Source organism: Gekko japonicus, unplaced genomic scaffold, assembly GCF_001447785.1.
Source record: "Gekko japonicus isolate JY-2015 unplaced genomic scaffold, Gekko_japonicus_V1.1 scaffold1066, whole genome shotgun sequence".
NCBI classification, from domain to species: domain Eukaryota; kingdom Metazoa; phylum Chordata; class Lepidosauria; order Squamata; family Gekkonidae; genus Gekko; species Gekko japonicus.
The window spans coordinates 206,768-230,905 of record NW_015160869.1 but is presented as its reverse complement, the minus strand read 5'-3'; the positions used below and the strand labels follow the sequence as shown (position 1 = coordinate 230,905).

The 24,138-nt window shown below is 43.9% G+C and overlaps 1 protein-coding gene across 1 annotated transcript in view; it reads right to left on the bottom strand.

Moving 5' to 3' along the window:
- The window catches only part of LOC107119726 (neurexin-1-beta-like), a 197,921-nt gene that overhangs the window by 6,758 nt on the left and 167,025 nt on the right, over nt 1-24,138 (bottom strand). Inside the window, exon 6 of the mRNA XM_015422304.1 lies at nt 18,765-18,852. Within this exon, the coding sequence (XP_015277790.1) occupies nt 18,765-18,852 (88 nt within the window). The remainder of the gene's footprint in view (nt 1-18,764; nt 18,853-24,138) is intronic.

Below are 24,138 nucleotides of genomic sequence, written 5' to 3'. Positions count from 1 at the left end.
TCAGACTGCGATGGCGCAAATAGCCGCACTCCCCCCCTGCGTGTTTTCCGGCCCGTGTGACCGGGGCCTTATATGAGCAAATTTTATATGTCCAGGGACTTTTAAAATATAGGTGAATATTCCTAAATGTAACCTTGCTACTGTTCTAGCTGAAGTGGCTTAGTCTAGGAAGGAATAAGGAAGAAATATTTCCACTTAAAAATTTCACTCAGGACTTGCACCTGGTCCTACTAGAGGCATGAAAGCAGGCCGAGAAAGAAGGGGATGAATTCAGCCACTGCCAAGCATCAGGTGACTGGGTGGTGTGGGGTCAGGGATTTTTTCTGGGGGAATGCGCTGGTACAGAGGTCCGGAACCTCTTTGACAAAATTCTTTTAAAAATGTTTAAAAGTTCATGAGTTTTCAGTATACAGACTGAAAACTTCCTTTCCTTCTTGAGAGTTCTGGCACCTCTTTTTTTAAAAAAGCCCTGGATGGGGCAGTGGGCGGTGGTCAGTGTTTTAAAAAAGGGCTCCTTGCATCTATCCATCCCTGCATCATGTGTGTGTATTAGAATCTACTCAAAATATAGAGATGCTAATTATAAGCTGTACACCTGTTTCTTCCCCTATATAGAAAATGCATTCGTGACTTAATATTGGTGATTTGTCCGTATGAAACAGACAGACAGAAAGATAGGAGATACAGACAGACAGAGCCCATAGTTATCCAGAAGAATACACAACAATATTGTACCATATCATGATGGGTATTTTAGCCAAATGATGGAGGTCTAATTATTCTGATTTGTCCCCTTTACTACTTCAGCTTTATGGGGTGACAACACCACAGGGTTTGTATTGTCAGAATACCCAATATCTCTCCATTGTTCATTCAATTAGGTAGCAATGAGGAACAGTTCCATTGTTTTGCCACAAAAAAGTGCCATTGTTTTGCCACAAGAAAGTGCCATTGTTTTGCCACTCTGAAAGCAGCAGCATTGGTCCAAGGAACTCAATATGCAAGAAAAATATATGCATTTGACATAGCCAGTCACTTGAGGGAAGTAAAACCAATGTACACCCAGAGGGCAACAATGGGCCTATGTTAATTTCCTATGCACTTAAGCCCCTAGTAAAGCATCACTTAATTTCAAAGACACCGCTGCAGGATGATTGCTTATTCCTAGAAAACTAAGCTGTCTTCTGTTTGACTCCTAATGAGGAAAATATCTTCAGGGTCACATGTGTGCGGAGCTGAATTGAATTTAAAACATTTCACAGAATAAGTTTGCAAGCAACAAAAGATAAAACCAAAAGAAAGGATTGAAGAAGCTACAGGTGGAACACCCATGTAGGTTCATGAGGTTCTGTGCATTTATCAGGGCTTCTACAATGTCCTTTCTTACCACAACCCCCTTTTGTTTTCCAAAAATTCACTCTGTAAAACAAGGAAGCCTTTCCAGCATTGGGTCTGATTTAGAGAGTGTAAGAATCTGAAATCACTCAGTAGGACTATGTGTTGGATCAAGTAGCAGATTTCCATTATGATGGTCTCATTCTTACGGTTACTGCCTCTGGATATGCAAGATGAGGCCTAGTTTGGCCTTGGGATCTTCTAGGCTTACAATCCCCCCCGGGGGGTTACCCACTTTTAGGGCTCCTGATCCACTGACCCGGGATCGCGCCAATGGGCCCAACACGTTGTCACCCAGAGGTGACATCATCGTGCCAGGCACGTCGCCAGGGGGACGCTTTAGCACTCAGCCAAAAATCTCTATGGTACCATAGAGTTTTTGGGCAAATGCTAGAGCGTCCCCCCCCCCCCCCCGCCACGTCTAGCATGATGATGTCACTTCCAGGTGATATCATCATGGTGCACACATACGCCAGACGTTCCCAAGGAGAAGCCAGGAGTCCCCCGCCGGCAGAAGGTAGGGACTTGGCAACCCTAGGATCTTCACACATACAGAATGATGTGGAAACATCAGGGACTTTCTGGTTAGTGATAACAGAATTTTCCGGAGTATGAATTATGGGGAGTCCCTGTTTTGGGATTCCTGTCCACAAACTGTTTTTCGTGGACCACTGAAACATTTATCTATTATTTTAGGAGTTGATCAAGTGGACAAGAGAGGAGGCCAACAGTATGTTGTCTATGTAATCTTGTGATTGACAAGGCCGCAGTCTTCTGTGGTGACTGCACACACTTTCTTTGTAATCAATGCTGAGCTTCGTTCAATAACTGCTGTGCTTTGGGTGAGTCTGGTTTCTCTTTCCACGGGGATAAAAATCCTATCTTCTATGGATCAAAGCTCTCTGCTTCCAGCACTTCAAATGAGTTACATTCTCTCCCCCCTCCTTCAATTTTGCTTCACTGTTTTCATTTGGTTTTTAATCTCACAGGCTAGCCCTAATGTTCAAGTGTGTCCTGCTGGTCATTTTATGGGCTTCATTATTATGCACACAAACAATCCGCATGGCAGTTATGAAATACTAAGCTCATCATGGTGTAGTTTGTCTCTCACTAATATACTCTGTTTGTGAGCCACAAGCAACCAGTAGGTAGCATAGCCAAATTGTTATTCCATACAATGAAGCTAAGGGTGTGGTCACACTGCAAGCTTACCGCAATTTGTTCCCGCTGTAGATTTGATCGGGGATATTTTTTAGTGGGTTCAGATGATCACACATCCCTTGCCCAACTGCTTGCATTGCACAACGAGGCTCCAGGCACCGTCCAGACAGCTGCGCTGCCCAAGTGGTGGTGCAGCACAATGCTTAAAAAAAAAAATTATCTGCACATGTGCATATGTGCATATGCACAAATAATTTTTTTTAAATTGTGCTGTGCCAAACAAAATGAACTACCGAAGTGTAACCGAGTGCTGTTTTATGTGTGCTTGAGCATTCATGCATTTAATATAGTCAATGCAGAATTGGTCATGAATTTCACAATGGTGAAAGCTGGGGGAAAAAACTACCACAAGAAGGACGTACAGATGACCTAATCGGATTCATAGCGAGAGATGGCTGTCCAAATAGGAGAAATTGCGGATTCACAGGGCAAGTAGTAGGAAAGTACTTGATTTTCCCAGTGTGGGAAAACACGCTAGAAAACTGGGAGGATTGCAGGGGGGAGTCCGTTTCAAAATCAGCTATCTGATCAGCCCTTTTAAATGCGATAGGGAACAGTTCTGAAACCCCATCAAAATGACCGTGTGACCATGTGGATAATCAGTGGCCACTAAAATGTTTAAAGTTACTGATTCCCCAAGCAACAACCACAAAAAAGATTACTTTCAGTTCTCCCTATAGCAAGGGACAACAAGAAATAACTGTGAGCTGAATTACCCGCAAAAGTAAATCCAAAAGGAGACTTCAACAAAGTGAAATGCACATGTAATCAGAAATGAATCTATACATATAATCCATCATTTGGAGGCATGTTTGGTCCTGTTTACATAGAAGCAACCATGAGAGGTGCATATTAAAGCTTAGGAGACCTGGCCCATAAAGAAACTGAATAGTATTGTCCTGTAAAGAAATTGGAATGAGACTTCCTAATGTTGTTCTTTGTTCCTGAGGAAGGACCAGAAGTCTGAAACACTGCATACTACCTAGGAAAAGTGTTGGATATCTACTCTGGACTTTGTTTTTTTCCTTCTATGGATCCTGTGAACTTCTGTATTTTCCAATGATGGATTATATGTATAGATTCATTTCTGATTACATGTGCATTTCACTTTGTTGAAGTCTCCTTTTGGATTTACTTTCACTGTAATTCAGCTCACAGTTGTTTCTTGTTGTCCCTTGCTATTTTTTGCTGTGTGCTGTACTGTTTGTTATTGACAGTTCTCCCTATAGCCATATAACCACTCCATCATTTTTGATATAACTTTAAAAATAATTATGGCAAGAATGACTTATTTGTATGATAAAATGGTACCTCCGCACTACAGTGTAGAGCCTGCAGCCCATTGCAGGATTTAAGGCCACTCGTTACAATCCTCAGACACTAAGCACTATTTGTATGTTAGTCCCAATGAGGTCAGTGGGGTTTAGTGTCAAGAAAATGAGCATAGGATTCCACCATCTGTGCAGGATTTTAATTACAGAGGGGATGGTCCAGGGTAACCCAGTCTTATAAGATCGCAGAAGCTAAGGAAGGTCAGCCCTGTTTAGTACTTGGATGGGAGACCACCAAGGAGGTCCAAAGTTGCTATGCAAAGGCAGGCAATGGCAAAGCATTTCTGTTAGTCTCTTGCCTTATAAACTCTATGGGGTTGCAGTAAGCCAGGTGCAACTTGATGGCACTTTCCACCACTCAAAAAAAATAAGCAGAACTTTCTTAGTACTTTAATGACAAGCAATTTTTTTTAAAATTCCAGCATTCCTAATTCAATTTCAATTTCAATTTTATTACGGCCAATTGACCAGCACTGCCAGCATTCCTAACAAAATGGGCTCCAGTCTATAAAAGCTTACCCTGGAGTGGAGCAGAATCCTAAGTAAACCAACTAAATACAGTGGGATTTACTTCTCAGTAAGTATGGATAAAACTGCTGCTCAAAGTCAGCAGAGGAGTTAGATATGATTAGCAGGTTCCATTAATTTAAATGGCCCTTAAGGTAGTCTTTTTTTTTTAAAATTAGGAACAGTAAAACTTTCTAATGAACACAGGCCAGAATGTTACTGGTGCTTTGGGAAGGGAGATCAGTAAACAGACCTTGTATGAATGATTAACCCCCCACATACCCCCTTGCCACCAAAGTGACTGGTTACATTGAAGCTATAAAGTTTAATTCCATAACTAAAATAATTTCAGGCCAGAAAAGCCAATTCCAGTTCCAATTCCAATAACCTTACTGGCATACAATAACTCTATGAAAGGAATAGCAGTACAAATCAGCCCATATGTCAACAAAGGAAAACAGTCAGGATACAGCAGTTTGTAGCACTGTATATAATAAAGATAATATGACAGAATGATAAAAATTTGGAACAGTAATCTTGAATATTGCAGTAATTAAAACAGTTACAATAAGGAGCTTAACTATCCAAGGAGGATAGACACACCTTATCTCTCTCACTCACTCTCCATCTCCTGTCTGAAAAGCTCTATGAACCTGTTACCCCCCCCCATTTTTATGCCAACCTCCTTCATTGTATTAAAAGTGCTTCCCCTTGTCATCCTATGGAGCAATCAGCAGTGCATTGGTTTTTAATAAGGATTTAAATGGCAGCAAAACCATAGTAAAAGAAAACTGACAACCACTATGTTTACAATGCAGTGAGCATTAAAAAATGGAAGCTGGTGGGTTGTTGGGTTGTTGTGCATACCGGAACACTGCAGAGGACCATATAGAACTGATCTCACACTTCCTGTATCAGGGGTGAGCTTGGAAATTATCACAGGGCGATTCTGTACTGGCTTTTCCCTCCATTGTTTTACAAAACCCACATTGGAATCAATGCTCCCTTCTAACCTGTGGAGTCCTGTGAGCAAACATTCTACTTTGTGAGCTATTGGCATTAAATCTGTGAACGAGTGATTTGGCTACTGCATAAATTAGTTTGCTCTGGAGCCGTCTTTCCTGAGGTAAGACAAAAATCTGTGAGCCTGAGGCTAAAAAACTGTGAGCTAGCTCACACTAACTCAGCTTAGAGGGAACACTGATTGGAACAGAAATTCCCTCTGCATTGCATACTGCTTTCATTTTCTTTGACCATCGGGTTTTATGGTACCTTCTGCCTAGATTTATGGCCGTTCAGAGGTGACTGTGCAGTCAGTATAGTGTTGCCCCGGACGGTGCATTTGAATGTGGTTTTGAGCTGTACCTTTTCCTTCCTGTTGAGAAAACGTGGAGCGAATGCCAGATGCAGAATCGCCCACAGTGTCTGAATACTTTGTGGACGTTAGTGAGGAAAACAGGAGATGATTGCATGATAAAATGGTATGATCTCTGCAGGGTAAGCTCAGTGGGATGACTCCCCCAGAAAGGCTTGCATGCATCTGAATGTGAGTTTTAACAAAAGAATGGGAGTTTTAACAAAAGAATAAATGCCTGCAACTACTGGCTCACAGTCAGTGTACTCCCCTCCCCTCTTATGAAATTAGATCATGAGCCCTGTAAATATTTATGTAACCCACCCCGAGTCCTTGGCATAGGGGGGCTATAAATCTAATGAACTGCAATAAGCAACCAAATAAATTGCACACTTCAGTAAACCAAGCTGAAATGGATGGTTTGCTCCCCGCCTGCATAACAGAGAAGAAAATCCCACTAGGGGTATAAAATCTGAATTGCAAGATTTTGTGCTTCCGTGCTCCTACAGAATAGTAATTTATTTTTAAAATGTATTTGGGTGTTTGGCTGTAGCCATTTTCTCCTAGTTCTCAGAAAGGTGGCACGATACACATTTCCATCAATTTTAGGATGCAAAAGAAGGAAAAATGTATCACTTATCTAAATATTTATCTTCTCCAAATAATGCCGCAATAATCATCTGGATGATCCAGCTTCACATACAGGACCCATACATCTCTATAACAATCGTGGACAGGCTGGACCCAGATTAATGATGATATTATCCCAGTTTCTAACAAGCTCCTCCTATTCATCACCCAGGAAAGGAGTGGATTGCTTGAGGAGCCACCAAATTCAGGGACGGTGAAGACACTAGCAGTGTCATCCTATGCGCCTTTACTCAAACATAAGTCCCACTTTGTTCAGTGTGACTTAGGTGAGTTTGCATAAGACTGAAGATAGAACCAGGTGGGCAGCCATGTTGGTCTGAAGCAGTAGAACAAATTTTTAATCCAGGGGCACCTTTAAGACAAACAAAGGTTTACTCAAGGTATGAGCTTTCATGTGCACGCACACTTTCTCAGATGCACCACAAGCATGATGGTGGGGGGGATCTCTATTGTTACTTACGGCTGCTTCTCAATAGACTGCTAGTGCAGGCTGAGGTAAAGCTTATGAATAGCAAGGAAAATATACAATCTTTGGTGTTTTGAAATGCTTTAAAATCATACTATGTATGATGTGGGAGATCCGTAACTGGGATCTCACATTTTTTAAAAATTGAAAGTAATCAGGACTGTGGTGCTGGGGGGGGGGGGCTTTAATCCTTTCCCTTTGTACTATTTTTCTCTGTTTTCTCCCCCACCCAAAAAGCGGCTATTTGCCCATATGGGGAAACACATGCCCACTCCATGCAAATAGCAGCATTTGGACAGGGTTGATAGAAATGTATTTCTTCCAAGGAGTTCAGAGTGGTATCCAGGGTTTCTTTCTTCCACTTTAACAAGCTTGTGAGGTAGGTTAGGCTGCATGAGAACGACTGGCCCAAGACCCTCCAGGGAATTTCATGGTGAGTGGGAATTTGAACTTGGGCCTCCCCTAGGGTTGCCAAGTGTATTGCCGGCGGGGGAGCCTTGCCGGGCTCCGGGAGCTCTCCCAGGACATGTGCGTGCGCGCCACCAGCACGTCACAGGAAGTGATGTGCTACGTCGGTCACGTTGGGGGCGTGACCCAGATAGCCGGGGGGAACCATATGGTTCTGGGCCACACCCCAACGATCTGGCCCATGCCCCCAATGTGAGTGATGTGGCTGCGTCACGACGCAGCTTCGGGGGGCGGAGTTCCCCCGGGGCCCGATTCCGCCGCAGCGGAAATTGGGCCTCCAAAGCGGGGTTTTCCCCGCCCCCCGCCCCCACTTGGCAGCCCTAGCCTCCCCAGGACACTAATCACTGCACTGTCTCTCGTTCGGACTCTTGTCTGAGAATTTCAGTATTTCTGTGCCATGTGGAAGCAACAGCAATACCTAATCAATGGTCAGGACATGAGTGTTTTGCATGTCTTATCTCCACTTTAGCCGTCCCCAAATTATCTCCCACCCACAGCAAAAGGAAAGAGAAGATGGAAGGGGAATTGACCAGCTTATGGGCAACTCTCACAGCTCTTCTGGTGGAATGAAGACTGTTGTGATGCACCTTTTGGATGCATTTTGGATAAGACCATAAGAAGAGCCTTGCTGGATCAGACCAATGATCCACCTAGTCCAGCATCCTGTCTCACACAGTGGTCAACCAGTTCTTCCGGATGGCCAACTAGCTCTGGAATTCAGAGATTTAGTGCCTCTGAATGTGGAGTTTCCCCTCAGTCACCATGGCTAGTAGCCTCCGTGAATATATCTAAACCCTTTTAAAGCTGTTTATTCCTGTGGCCATCACTACCTCCTCTGGCAACAAATTCCACATTTTAACCACTCTCTATGTAAAGTAGTATTTCCTTTTGTCCGTCCTGCCCAACAGCTTCATTGGATGCCCTTGAGTTCCTAATAGTTTGGGAGAGGGAGAAAAATTTCCCTTTGTCAACTTTCTCCATCTCATGCATAATTTTATAAACCTCTGTCATGTGTCCCCTTAGTCATCTCCTTTCTAAACTGAAAAGCCCCAGGCTCTTCAGCCTTTCCTTATAGGGAGAAGGTGCTCCAACCCCCTAATCATCTTGGTTGCCCTCCTCTGTACTTTCCCCAGCTCTGCAATGTCCCTTTTGAGATACAGTGACCAGAACCATACACAGTATTCAAAATTCGGTCGCACCATAGAGCTACACTGGCCATTTTATTCTCAATCCCTTTCCTAATAATCCCTAACATATAGTTTGCCTTTTTTTACTGCTGCAGCACATTGGGTTCACATTTTCACTGAGCTATCCACTATGGCCCCAAGATCTTCCCCCCTCTCAGTCTCAGCAAGTTCAGACGCTATTAGCCTATACAGTAAATAAATCCAATCTCCTCTTCTTTGAAATAAATCCCAGTGTGGATACAGTAAATAAAGTGAGAGTGGGAGAAGTCAGTTAACTCTTCTGCTTTACTATAGCAAGCCAGGTGACAAAAGAGCTAAAAAAATACCGTTGCAAAGGTAGAAGCCATGATAATATACAGAAGGATACTACAGTGCCTCAGTCCAAGAATTTGCAAGTGTGTTTTATGAAGACTGGGCTGAGATCTATGGAAATAACCTCTGCGGGATGTCTTATCCTGGCTAACTCATCTCCAGTTTGACTGATGTCCATGTGTGATACTTTGAGCATCACATGGCAACTACAGGGAAAGGGAGGCTTCTGGAGGGCTTCCCCATTGTCCAAATAAGCCCTTGAGAGCTGTGTGTGAAGTACAGAAATGGACCACAGCAAGTTTCCCACTGTACTTCCTCTTTCTTCCTTCCTTGTCATGGATACAGGCGGCTACGACATGCAGGGTGGAGGATGGTGCAGTGGGTGTGTGTGTGTGAATGACTGAACTTTTCCTAGTGCCTCAGAATCCCTTCCTTAAGACCGAGAATAAGACTGGACCTTTTCACATTATTGTTCTAAACGGGATATTCTTTGTTGTTGGCCTGATTTCAAGTAAAGCAATACAGGGACGGGGGTTTCATACAGCAAATTTCCTTCCGTTAATGAGCCATCTGTGAAGCATTTGAATCAACAAGACTTTTTCGTAGTATGATCTTCCTTGGACTTTTAAAAAAATGTTCTAAGGTGAGCACTATAGCGCTAAAGTGCTATAGCAGCACCACTGAGATGCATTAACTCAGCCCTGACCTGGATAGCCCAGATAAGCCCGATCTCGTCAGATCCCAGAAGCTAAGCAGGGCCGACCCTGGCAAGTACTTGGATGGGAGACCTCCAAGTAATACCAGGGCCGAGACACAGAGGCAAGTCAATAGCAAGCCACCTCTCTGAAACGTTCAAGCCTCACTAGGGGTTGCTAGAAGTCAACCATGACTTCCGGGCATGCATGCGCACACACACAATACTCAACAAAAAGGGGAAAAAAGAGATGCATTAACTCAGTTAAGTGCGCGGACTCTAATCTGGGAGAACCGGGTTTGATTCCCCACTCCTCCACTTGCACCTGGCTGGATGACCTTGGGCAAGCCGTAGTTCTGTCAGAGCTGTCCTTGAAAAAGAGGAGTTTTGGTCAAAGCTCTCTCAGCTCCACCTACCTCACAGGGTGTCTGTTGTGGAGAGGGGAAGGGAAAGGAGTTTGTAAGCCGCTCTGAGACACCTTCAGGTAGTGAAGGGTGGGGTATACATTCAATCTCTTCTTCTTCTTCAAAGCATCTCAGTGGTGCTGCTATAGCACTGAAGTGCTATAGTGGTTTAGCGCTATAGCACATATCTTAGAATGTTTTTTAAAAGTCCGAGGAAGATCGTGTGGCAAAAAGGGGTAGGGGAAAAGTGGTATTGTAGGAAACACTATGGATATTTTAAACAGTACACCACAGCGATTCAGCAGTGCAACGAAGGGGTTGAAAATGAGAAAAAGGTTTCCCTCAAAAGTGGCTCAACCATGCTTTGCTAACCCTGAGCCCACTGGGAAGGGCGGGGTATAAATGTGAAAAATAAATAAATAAATAAGCAAACCCGACGCAAGTGGGTTTGTATGAACAAATACATAAATTCCGCTAGCAGCCAGTTACTAAAATGGGTCTGTCTGAAATGGCAGAAAAAAATCCATTAGTAACCAGTTACTAAAACGGAATACAAAGGCAGTTTGAAAAGGGTCACCGTGTTTACCTTCAGGTAATGAAATCCCGGTACCCTTCAATGAACAGTTTGTGCACCACAGAACAAGTGTCATGCAATGTCATTCATTTCTAATCTGTTATGTTCCAGATACGGTATATGGGCTTCCGGTTTTATAACCATTTCCTAATCAATGCTGTGTCTTTATGTTGCCGGTATTAGTTGCAAGTCACGTCATCCCATTCATTATTTATCGGAAGGCAGGTGCACAGCCAGCAGAACCTGAGGTGAGAGGCAAGGGCTTGCAGGCTGTGACAGTTTTGGCAGAGCCTTCCCCTCCCAAGAAATGATGCTGTTGCCCCACTTTCCTAAATAAATCCTCTGGATTAATAATTTAGCACAATCAATAGAGAGGCTATAAATCAGAGACTGCAAGGATGAGGAGCGTAAACCTTTTAGTTGATGGAAGGTTTTTTGGCGGCAACACCAAAAGCACTTATTGATGAGCACTCACTTCCATCCGAGGAGCACCGTAACCTCTGCATTTAAGGGGACTTGCCAAAGTAAACTTTGGTTCTGCTAAAGGCATAATTTTAGAACACAGAAACAAACCCTTCACTCCACCCGAACACATTAGTGGGGTGTAAGTGGGGTGTGTGTAAAGAGGCAGCAGATTATGGCTTGACCAATTTTCAGGATATGATATGACCTAAGCCTTTGTCTACAAGTTAACTACAGCACTGCCACTGAGCAGGAAGAACTGTAATTTGTACCTCTTACCACAAGCATCTACCAGCTAATGACAATGCTTGGTGTGGAAGTCCTGGCATACTTATTACCAGGGGTCATTTCCTGCAGGAGCGCACAGGAGCGGAGCTCCGGCAGTAAAGAGCTCAGGGGGCTGGCACAGGCAACAACCCCCACCCCCTGCTCCCAGCAGCCCTCAGTCAGAGCAAGAAGTAGCCAGGTAAGTTGCAGAGCTCCCCCCGGCCCCAAACAGTCCAGTGGAACCTTTAAGACCATGTTTTATTCAGGTGCAAGCTCTCCCTCCTCTGCGAGGACAGGTCTGCATGTCCCCCCCCCCCCAATAGCTAGCAATCCAAAACAGTCCAGTGGAGCCTGAGCGGTGGGTGTTGCCTTCTGACACACTTCCAGTGATGTCAGGGTGTGTGGCATATGCAAATAAGTTATGCTAATGAGTTATGCTAATGAGCTCCTGCGCCTCTTTTTCTACTAAATGACCCCTGCTTATTACATTTCCAAACATTCCAGTTCATCGGGGCTACAAAAGATTAGATGAAGCCAACATTGCAGAAGGAAGCCATCTGAATCTTTGGAGGAAACTGTCACTCCGGGGAAGTGACTGGACATTAAGCAGAAATTAATACTGCGTGTGTCATATATGACCCCAAAAATTAAGAATTTGCATCTCTTAACCTCTGTATGCATGATGGGCCCAGTGCACTCACTCCCGCTTCCTCTGTACACATTATGGTCATATACAAACATGTCATGTACTTAGAGCTGTGTTTAAGGTGGAATTATGAAAAGATCAGCCTGCTGTAGTGTGAGGGGTCTGTGAGGAAATAAGTTTGATGTACACACATCATTATTCCTAATAGCCATAGGAGGTTGAAGGCAGTAGGGGGGGGCAAGGATGGGAAAAGTGGGAACTGGTAAGGAGGAGCAACAGAGAAAATGTGGAAAGGAGGGTCAGCGGAGGGGGAGGTAGGAAGGGGTGGGTGGGATTTCCCTTCCTCCAGAGTTCCCAACTTGTACCATTATGCTTTGAGCCCCAAAACACATTTTTTGAAAAATATCATGGTATTATGTTTTTGATTTCACGTTTTTGCTTATATTTATTTGATTTATGCCCCACCCTCCCCTCCAAAGTAGGCTCATACACAAACTGAGTATGTTTTATGGTATGGTCAGTGGAATTTCCATATATAGAAACTGATAGAAAATTTTGCAATGATTAAGGATGAGGGTTGGATCCAGACGAAAACGTTCCATTAATGGAAGGGGAGGTGTAATTTCTACCATCTCTCCCTTCCTGCTGCATTCCTGAGGGTCCCCTGTTCCCCAGAAGCAGCATTTCAGGGAGATCAGCGGGCCGCAGTAAGAGGAGGAAGGCAGCAAAGTTGTGTTCCACTGTTGTAAATGCCTTCCGTTAGTGGAAAATGTAGTCTGGATAAAACTCAAGATGTCTATGTAGACTCTGCATTAATGTTTCATAACATAAACAAGTGCACTTTAATAACTGCATTTATTGCTCCATAACCTATTTTTTGTAGTGAACCAGTGCAGCATCTTTGGGTATCCTCCTTTTTCAGGACTGTTTGAAAGCTAAACTAATATTGGGATGGCAGCTGGTTCTTTGCAATACTTCAGTCTTACTAGACTTTGCCTCAGTAGGGAATAGTTTTTGATTTCATTTTTACATGCCACTTTTGTGGCCCATATTGAGCTCCCACAATAATACAGAGCATGTACAAATAAATAATTTCCAACGTTGTTCAGAATTACTGTCAGTAATGGCAGATCCTTTGTAACAGATGCAAAAAGGTCTGGTCTGAAACAGATGGAGTGGACAGAGCACAGCTTGGGAAAGGCCAAGGAGAAGAGCCAAAGCACCAGGATGTAAAACCCATTCCAGGTTGCCAGCTCTCATGGTTTTATAGCAAGTCTTGTTGATTCAAATGCTTCTTAAATCCTACCAAATTAAAATGCTCTCCAAACTGGCTGAAAAGACAGACAGCTATGACCAAATGATTCAGGAGATACCTTTTATTATGTTGGACTTGTTCGTACCACAGATTTCAAGTTGCACAGAAATATTTTGACTCAATTATTGCATGAGGAAGATATCAGTGCAACTTGAAACCTGGCCAATTTGCTTGATCAGAACAATAACTTCTGTAACAGGTATTTTGAGCTGTAGAAATGGTCCAGTGACTCAATTCATTCAATGTTATCACTGAACCTAAATTCACATGTAAAACACCTGGTTCAGGGTTCATGAGCTGAAGTTTGTGCGATCTTGCCCTGCAACGAACCTCCCATGACCCTCCATGTGGTTTTCAGAGGTTCATGTGGTTTGTGGTGGTGTGTGTCATCATTGTCTGTGGCAGACATGCTGCCACATCATCAAAGCAATGGGGGGGATGGACTTCTGCAGCCATGGAAACACCAATAGTGGCCCTCCAAAGCTCGACAGGCAGTGCTGGCCACCAATAAGAGAGCTGTAACCACCAGACAGGAGGGGATGAAGTGCCCTGTGGGAGGTGATCACCCCTTCCTTTCTGCTGGCTGTGGGAAGCCATGGCCAGCAGAAAGGAGGGGGGGGAGGTACCCCCTGGGAAGCACTTCACCCCTTCCTTTCTGTTGGTTGGGGAAAGCCACTGCCAGCAGACAAGAGGAGGGAAATGCCCTGTGGGAGGCACTTCACCTCTTCCTTTCTTCACCCCTTTCTTTCTGCTGGCTGAAGAAAACCAAGGCCAGCAGAAAGAAGGGTATGAAGTGCCCCCTGGTATATATACCCCTGGCTCACACACAGCTGTTGTTCCCCACTGGCAGCAGGTGCATTGCATGGCAGTTAGAACCAGAGAGGGAAGGGAACCGGAAGTCATTTCTCAGTGTGAACAGTGGGGTTGGGGGGGTTTGGTGCTTACTCAGGGATCTGAGCCACCTGTCCCTCTGCTCATAGCTGGAGCGGGGGGGGGGCATTCTACCACATCACAAAACAAATCGGTTTGGTAAACAGGAAGGTTCTTGGTTCGTGTGGCCCATGAACCGAAATGAACCTCGATTTTCCGTGGTTCGTGCCCATCTCCAGTTATCATAAAAGTCACAAGTATGTGTGCTTTTTGGATGGTTTGGTGAAGAAAATTGTTTCTACCTAGAAAATCATTTGGGTCACTTGTCCTCAAATGCCACAAATAAGCCATCCTGGATGAGATCCCCTGAAACTTTCAACCCTCTAGAGTCACTGCCACAGTGTATCAACACATGCATAAAGCATTAGGAAAATACACTGTCAGTGCGATCCTAAAGAGAAAGTGGAATGTAAAAAAGAGAGAAGGCCTGGAGGGGACATGATTGCAGTCTTCAAGTATTTGAAGGGCTGTCATGTAGAAGATGGAGTGGATCTATTCTCTCTTGCTCCGGATTGCGAGACTAGATCTAATGGGTGGAAATTACAAGGGAGTTGTTACCGGCTAAATATCAGGAGAAACTTCCTAACTGTAAGAGTGGTTGAGCAGTGGAACAGACTGGCTCGGGAGGTGGTGGATGCTCCTTTGATGGATGTTTTCAAGCGGAGGCTGGAAGACCATCTTTCAGGTATGTTGTAGGGCTATCTTTTGGCCATGCTCCTGCAGAGTGCAGGGGGTTGGACTAGATGACCTGCAAGATCCCTTCCAACTCTAACATTCTATGATTCTATGATTCTAAAGGGACTTACACTCCTCTAACTCCAGTGAAGTCAATGGTTTTAGAAGGTTCCAACTTTGCTTAGGATAGCACTGTGTGTGAATCAACCTCAGCAGTGACCTCCGTGTTCTTCATTGGATTTGTTATTTGAAGGTGGGCCTTTACCTACAATGGAATCTATGACACTAGCAAGCAACAAACTTATTCAGTGTTAGCAAGTAGACCTTTACATTGCATTACTACATCACTGTCTGAATACTGTATAGTAGCTAGACTGTGGCCTGTAATTCTTACATGGGCATAAAGGTTAGCTGTGGGAGGAATTACCTGGAACCTGCTATAAAGCTGGTCATGTCAACAAGTGCAGCAACATTCTTTTGTGTTGAATGCGTAGTGTGAAAAGGAAACTGGAGCATCAGTATAGGTGACAGCCACCACTGGTACAGAATGAAAATATTAAATACTAAAATCTTTCCATGTGGTTTCTGCTTCTACTGTTCTCAGAACTTTTACAAGCTGATGTGGATATGTTTTTGTGGATGTGCATTATAGAATACTAGGAATAAGGCCCATTGTGGAAATAAATACAAGAAGTTCTAGAAAGAGGCTCTAGGCAGGTGCCCTTGTCTTGGGCACTTAGCATCAATTTGCTGTGGTGACCTCAGCAGGGTATAATGACACAGAGCTTACCATTTTCTCCAGGGGAATTGATCTCTGCCATCTGAAGAGCAGTTGTAATTCTGAGTCATCTCCAGCCCTCCCCTGGAGATTGGCAACAACTGTTCCCTAGGAGGAAATAGCTGGTTTGGAGGGTAGAGTCTACGCCATTGTACATGTCTTGGAGGTGGCAACCCTATCTCCTCCCTAGCCAGCCATCAACGTACCATTATCTACCCCTCTGACTTCAGCTTTCCATCTCCCCCCCACACCTGGAGCCTCTACCTAGAAAAAGTACAGTCTTTCTCCTCCTCAATGGGGACCCAAGCAGGAGGGGAAGCAACCTTGGTAGGGTATAATGACTCAGAGTCCACCCTGCAATGCAGCCATTTTCTCCAGGGGAACTGATCTCTGTCATCTGGAGAGCAGTTTTAATTCTGAGTGATCTCCAGCCCTCACCTGGAGAACGGCAGCAATGGTTCCCCAAGAGGAAATGGCTGGTTTGGAGGGTGGAGTCTATGGCATTGTACCTGTACCCCACCCTCTCCAGACTCCATCCCTCAAATTTCCAGGAATTTCCCAAACCCGGAGGTGGCAACCCTATTTCCTTCCCAGCCAACCATCAACATACTGTTATCTGCTCCTCTGACTTCAGGTTTCCATCTCTTCCCCCCTCCCTGTAACGTCTACCTAGGAAAAGTACAGTCTTTCTCCACAGTGGGGACAAAAACAGCTCACATCATTCTCTTCTCCCCCTTTTGATTTGCAGAACAACCCTGTGAGGTAGGTTATGCTGAAACTCTGTGAGTGGTCTGAAATCACCCAATCAGCTCCCACAGGAAGAATCTGGGTCTGGAAGTGCTAACTCCTAGGTCACACTGGCTTGTCTTGGGGGGGGCACCTCAGCTTGTCTTGGGGGGCCACCTCAGCAGGGTATAATGACACAGTGCCCACCATTTTCTCCAGGGGGATTGATCTCTGCCATCTGAAGAACAGTTGTAATTCTGAGTCATCTCCAGGCCTCACCTGCAGATTGGCAACAATGGTTTCCTAGGAGGAGATGGCTGGTTTGGAGGGTGGAGTCTATGGCATTGTACCTTTCTGAGGTCCCACCCCTCCATAAGCCCCACCCCTTAAATCTCCAGAAATTTCCCAACCTGGAGGTGGCAACACTATCTCCTTCCGAGCCAACCATCAACCTACCTTTATCTGCCCCTCTGACTTCAACTTTCCATCTCCCCCCCGCTGCCTCTACCTAGGAAAACTACAGTTTTTCTCCACATTGGGGACCCAAGCAGGAGGGAAGCAACCTCAGCAGGGTATAATGACACACAGTCCACTGTGCAAAGCAGTCATTTTCTCCAGGGAAACTACCATCTGGAGAGCAGTTATAATTCTGAGTGATCTCCAGTCCTCACCTGGAGATTGGCAGCAATGGTTCCCCAGGAGGAACAGTACAGTTTTCCCCCACAGTGGAGACCCAAATAGCTTACATCATTCCCTTGTCCCCCTTTTGATCTGCACAACAACTCTGTGAGGTAGATTAGGCTGAAGTCTGTGACTGGTCTGAAATTACCCACTCAACTTCCACAGCAAGAACCTGGGTCTGGCAGACCCTGCACTGAAATGCTAACTGCTATGCCAAGGGTAGCCAACCTCCAGGTGGAGCCTGAAGATCACCAGGTATCACAAAACTCCAGACAACAGATCTCTCTCCCCCTGGAGAAAATAACTGCTTTGGTGGGTGGGCTCTATGGCATTCTATTCAGCTGAGGCCTCTCCCCTCCCCAAACTCTAGCTTCTATAGACTCTACAACAGAATATCCAGGAATTTCCCAACCCGGAGCTGGCAACCCTAGTTAGGACTGGACCTGTGAAGGGGTTCCTTTCTTTGTCTCTTTACTGACAGAAACAAGCTTGGTTGCATAGCAACAGCCACTGAGGGGAAAGTTAGTCCCACAGGAGCCAAGCAGGAGAAGTGTCTTCATCAGGAGAGACAACCGTTTTGATAGTTAATTCTGTGAAGGAAGAGTGTCCAGGCTGGCAGTGGCTGGGGGAGATGAGCAGACCCAGCACCCAGCCAATGGCATGCAAGTACTCTTGAGTGGCGGTTGATGGGCCAATGGCTGATAGAGCACACTGCACAGCCAATGGGAGAGCTAGAAATGACCAATATGTAAGGGAATTACACACATATATATATATGATGACTGTGGGAACCATCTTGGCCTCTGACGACTTTCAAAGTGTGTTTTTCCAAGAGTTTCTAATTTGACACCACTCTGATCAATGCAGCAACCACTGACCTCAACAGGCCGGAAACAAATTCAAAAATAAGATTATGAACAGAGACATATTAAATTGCCATTTCAGTGTGTGTTGAACCAGTTGAAAGAAGGGAACCAACAGCATACAAGGAAATCTACAAACTGTGAAATCTTTAAAGGGTAAAAATGGTTGTCCTTATTAAGGTTTAATATGCAGGCATGTCTCCCTTGTTAATAGTGTCTGTTTAATCTGTGAAGTATTTATCTTTTGGTCTCTGCATATGTAGAGTTGCATGCAACTGAAAAGTCTAACCAGTGGCCTAAATATTGCAAGAAGCAACATTAGCTCTACCTTCTGTCCCATAAAACCTCTGCTTTTATACAAGAAAGTAAGTCAGCCCTATAAGTCCTGAGAAATATGGTACTTCATACAATGTGTAAATTAATAAACTGTTCCGAATTTTTTTTAAAGGAAGCAGTGGAGTTACAAATGGAAAGTCAACACCCTCTAACATATTTTATTTAATGAGTAATCCTTGAAACCACAATGAAGTTTCTAGCCCTCACTTATGTTTTTAAAGGAAAATGTACTAGCACCTACATATATCTCCACACATGGCCCTATTTTCTTTTAGTTTATAGTCCTACACTGATTGTGGGTTGCCCAAAAAAAAGAAGGATGGATATGAAAATGTCCATATTTTACCATGTCTAAACTTGGGACCCAGCACCTATGCTTTTCATAATGAGACCACAGATTTTGTTTACTGCGAACACAGAAATACAGGCTGAAAGAGATTGCTGTTCTATCACTGCCTCTTCAGCCTGTGCCACATGCAAATAATCAAAATTAAAAGAAAGTAATAAAAAAGTTGACTAACCTAACCCACCTGAGCTTGGCTCACAGGGATCAATGTCCTCATCGTCGCTGGGGCATTCAGCGGAGGCCACCAAGATGTCATCCGTGGTCTGCGAAGGAAACAAAGAGCCCATTTGAGTTAATCAAAGTGGTCCAAATGACCTGCTCTTCTCTGGCACAGCTCAGGGTTTGCAGGCAGTCCCTGGTGATGACTGCATCTTAGAGAATCACAACATTCCGAAGGTATGTTCTAATAGTGACGTGAGATTCTTTTTTTACTTGAGAGCTCACAAAAGATTATGTCAGTAGTCCAGTGGGATGATCACTGCAGTAATACTTCATCCCTTGTGTCCAATCACGTCCCTTTTGCTCCCTCTGATCTTTATCATTTCATCTCTTTTCTGCTCTTCCTTCAACGGCTCTCTCTGTGTTTGGACAGTGTCCCAAACCTGCTTCCCTCTTGTCCTATTTTTTCATGATCCATTATTGGAACAAGGAAGTTGCTGAACCATACTAACTTTAACTCACCTGTACTCCTTCTGTTCTGAGACCATTAATGTCAGTTGTCAACCTGGAAATTGCTAGAGTACAGAATCGATTGCTTCCCCAGCTCAATGATTCTACATGCACTTGTGGGTCCCTCTTCCTTTCCCACCATACAATACTCTATATGCATGGTCAGGCCCAAAGCATTTTACCACATGCTTCAGAATTTCCCTTATTTCTTTTCCTAAGCATACCTCCTTTTACTGAAGCGGAGACCATTACACTTTGAGGGGCTAAGTGGTTTGTATGCACAAAGTCCAAAGCTCAGTTCCCACGTTTTCCATCTCCCACAGTGCCCTGAGGTCCTTGGAGGAAGGCCAGGATAAAACATATATTACAGACAGAAGTGCAAGATTTCTGCTGTACCTTTCCAGCCACTCAGGAAAAAAAACGAATGAACACCAATGAGCTTTCTGTGATGCAGATGCAGCTGAGAGCAGGGTTTTCAATTTTTCCCCTTTAATTGGAAGATGAAAGATGGAAGGAAAATCTGCTATTAGTAGCACCCATGATAAACGTTCCTAATTTGCAGGGCAGCTGCTTTGAGAGTTTTCATTAAAGGAGGATTTAGAAGGCAAAGGAGAATCCCTCTCTTTGCCACTAGCATCTAATGGGATGACATACAGAGCAATATAATCATAATAATGCAGGATTGGATTAGTGTGTCTCTTGGGTGACTGGTCAAATTCATCTTAGTATTATGCTTTAGCTTTATTCTGTTTTTCTTTCAAAGTGTTAAAAAGACAGGTGTATTCAGGCCAAACTCAAAGGATGATTTGGGAGATCCATGATTAGAATCTCCCCAAGTGCCTTTAAAGGTTAACAACAACCAGGAAAGGGGGAACGATTAGATCAGGGCAGTAATTCCATGGGGAGGAAGATTTAATCCTTCTCTCCACACCATTTTCACAGGTTTCAATCCCTTCACTCCATCCAGAGCTGCTATTTACTCTGTAGAGAAAAAAATATATACGCAGTAGGTAGGCAATGCATGTATGGCAAAGAGAAGCTTGGGGGTGGGGGAGATGCATATCAGGAATATGGGACAGAAGGAAATGTTTAACCTCCAGTATTCTGTGGCTCTGCTCTTACTAGAGATGGGCACGGACTGGGAAAATGCAGTTTGTGTGGGTTTGTGGTTGAACCACAAACTGAATTGAACTGGGGGGTTCGGTCGCAAACTGGACCGGTTTGTGGCCCTACAAACCCTGTTGAAAGGGACCACAGTCCCTTTAAACAGGGTTTCTAGAATGCAACCCAGCCCAAAACAGCTGAGCAGTTGGGAGCAGGCGCTTCTAGCAGCTCAGCTGTTTTTTTTGGGTGTCTTGTGCACTCCCTTTAAAGGCTGCAAGACAGCCTGAAATAGCTGAGCAGCAGAATCCCTTTAAATCCCTGCTTTTTGCTCTATCCACAAACACCATGGACTGTTTTAAAAGTTCATGAAAGTTGAAGAAGAAGCAGAAGAAGAAGAACAGGAGGAGGAGATTGGATTTATACCCCACCCTTCACTTGGAGTCTCAGAGCGGCTTACAAACTCCTTTCCCTTCCCCTCCCCACAACAGACACCCTGTGAGGTGGGTGGGGCTGAGAGAGCTCTTTCCAGAACTGTCCTTGAGAGAACAGCTCTGACAGAACTATGGCTCGTCCAAGGTCATGCAGCAGCCTGTCACGAACTTTGGTTCATGAACCATGAACAGGGAAAATTCGTGATGAATTTGCTTTCATGGTTCATGCCCATCCCTAGCTCTTACCCCCCCCCCCGGGCTGGCTGCTTTTAGGTTTTTAAAAAAACACACCAGGAAATCCTAATAACAGATCACCTAGAATGCATCTAGTGCACCCTTCAACTGACCTTTCTTCACTGCAGGTCTCCCTTCTTTTTGCATGAATGTAGGTCCACTTCACACATCATATTTTAAGTAAAGTGTTTTAAGAGAACACATAAAATGTAATAGGTAAATGAGGCAAGCCCTGACCTGGATAGCCCAGGCTAGCCTGATCTCTTCAGATCTCAGAAGCTAAGTAGAGTCAGCCCCGGTTAGTATTTGGATGGGAGACTTCCAAGGAATACCAGGGTTGCTATGCAGAAGCAGGCAATGGCAAACCACCTCTGAAAGCTCTTGCCTTGAAAACCCCACAGGGTTGTCAGCAGTCATCTATGACCTGATAGCACTTTCCACCAAATCAAGCAAAGATATGAGCCTTTTCAGATGCCATTTATGTCTGCACATACTGGGAATCCAGTAACTATACCGCCCTTCCCGCACATGGGCTCAGGACGGGTAACATCAAAATTTCATTTACAATATAAACAATTGTCAGATTAGAATTTCAAAATCAGATTAAAAATTTAACTAAAATGAAGACATGGCTTTCTGTATTAGCTCGAGCCGCTGGATAAGTAATAACCTCAGGCAATTTTAGTAGGGCTGCTTTGTAGGGGAGGCCATGTGATATTGGGAGCATACTCTTTTCAATCTGCATGGTCATTATTAGGGACACCATTCATATACTGCATGTGTAGCTTTGGTATGTGCAAACCAATCACTGTATTTTCCAAAAGTCTGGGTTGCACATGCCAACCAGTATAACACATGCAAAATACATACAAATCTAATAAAATAAAATAAATAAAAAAATAAATGCAATGTTCCTGTTTGGAAAATATGGCAACTGTGCATATCAGTAGGAACGCACTCCCGATACCCATCGTTGCCAGCCTCCCAGCATGTGCCTAGTCTTAAAAGGACTATGCTTGGCAACACATATATCATACAGGTGCAGAGAGCTAGGAGTGGCTAGACACCTGTGTTTGCTGTCACATCATAGTGGAATGGCTGCAGTCTGCATGATATTCCATATCTAATGTCATAGCAAAGGGGAGTTTGTTTCAAATAACCAGAGGATATTCCTAGTGGAGAAGTGGGATGCATGTCTTTTTGTTTGAAAAGATGGTCAAGAAAGTGATGAAACTTCTCTGAATCTCAGCGTCACACCCATGGTGAAGTCTGGAAACTAGTGAGCAACCCCACACTCGGAATCTGACCAGTGCTGTGTAAGAGTTTCAAGACCTCTTATCCTTTTGCCACAGCAGTGGCAGACATGAAAGGTCACTCATAAACTTACTGGATTAGAGGACGTTTCAGAGCAACTGGTAAATATATTGAAGATGCTTATTTATTACCCGTTCTAACAGCCCATTCACTGTATTTTGATTGTGGCTTTATGAAATACACGGACAAGTTTTTGGCAGTCAGTTCTCACTAGCTATAGCACATTGGTTATTCATTAAAAATGATGCCATAAACCATTTTTAATGATAATTTGGATTGGACACAGTTATGTCAAAGTATTTGCTAATAATGCTGCTCCATATTGTCAGGGACTTATTCAACAGATGCTCACAGGGTCCATGCATCCTATGCATGTGCACACCAATGGTCTGTGGCCCTGAAGGCATATGCATATGGGCATATGATATACATTACAACTTCTTTTGGATATGATGTTGGATGCTTGGAAAACCGCATGCACAAGTGCTTTGTCTGTGGCCAACATCTCATTTCAACGGGGTCCTCATCTACATGAAAGTCCTGTTGAGTTTCTACTGCTTGTAAAAGACTACATATTTACAAAATATCAACTAATATAGACATTAGATTGACACCAAAGCAGTCCTTGTAAGAATGGAAGCCACTTCTACTTGGGCAACAGAAGGTGTCTGTAATTTCTGCAGATTTCTCCCTTGAACTGCATCCTCCTGTTCTTTTCCATGGGTTTCCTCACCATTAGGAGCAGCTGCAAAAGACAGGAGGAGGCAGGAAAGATCTGTTCCGTGCCATTATCTGCTCACAGACCTTGAGATCCATCACACTAAATTATTTCCTGCAGTGATACCCTTCTCTGGACTGTATTACCTGGTTCGTTAATAGATGGCATACTGTAGTAGTTAGTGTGTTGTACTAGGTTTGGGGAACCCTAGGTTTAAATGTCCACTCAGCCTTGAAGTTCTCTGGATGACTATGGGCCAATGGGGGGGGGGATGCTCTTACACTCTGTTGTGTTCTTCCAATTGAACATAAACATTTAAAGTGAAAATAACTGGTTAAGTTTTTTTAGTGGGCTCTTCAAATCTGGACATATTACATTCCTGAGGAGAAAGATACATTTGCTGAAAGCCAACACCTGGCTTTTAAAAAGAAAATAACAGAACCTAAACTGATGAGATGGCTGGCAGAAACCAACAGGGTATGAAGAATTAGGATGGAGTTAATGTGTAAAAAAATAAAATTTCATTTCAGGAGGCTAGATTAACTGAGCAATTTTCTCGCCAAGACTGTGTAATTTAAATTTAATTTACTGTGTGTGAAGCTGATCTTTCTGACTGGCTGTTGAGACAGTAGTAGAAAGAAAACTGAAATATGTCACATTAATCAATTCTGTTCTTCAGCTGACTCCCCCCTCCCAGTTCATAAAACCTTCATCTGTACAAGAAGTCTGCATGCGTGTCCCACATCTGCTCCCCCCATGAAACACTAAACAAAAAACCACAGTCCTGATTCTCCCTTAATATCACATCTACTCTTCCCCTTAGACAAAAGTTTTGAAAGTATTTTATTTCACCCTCTCTGGATCAAAAACAAGTACAGGTCCATCCATTCATATTCTTTCATAATTCCAGTATTTGGGGGATTTTTCCCTAGATGTGACAATCAGCATGCAGAACCTGTACACTATCTGCATTAAAAACAAACAACCCTTTGTGTGTCACTTTCCTAGACAATGAGACTGTCCAAAGTAGGAATGTGTACATCTCTGGGATTGGGGAGGGTGTCTGCTTTGGTTGACAG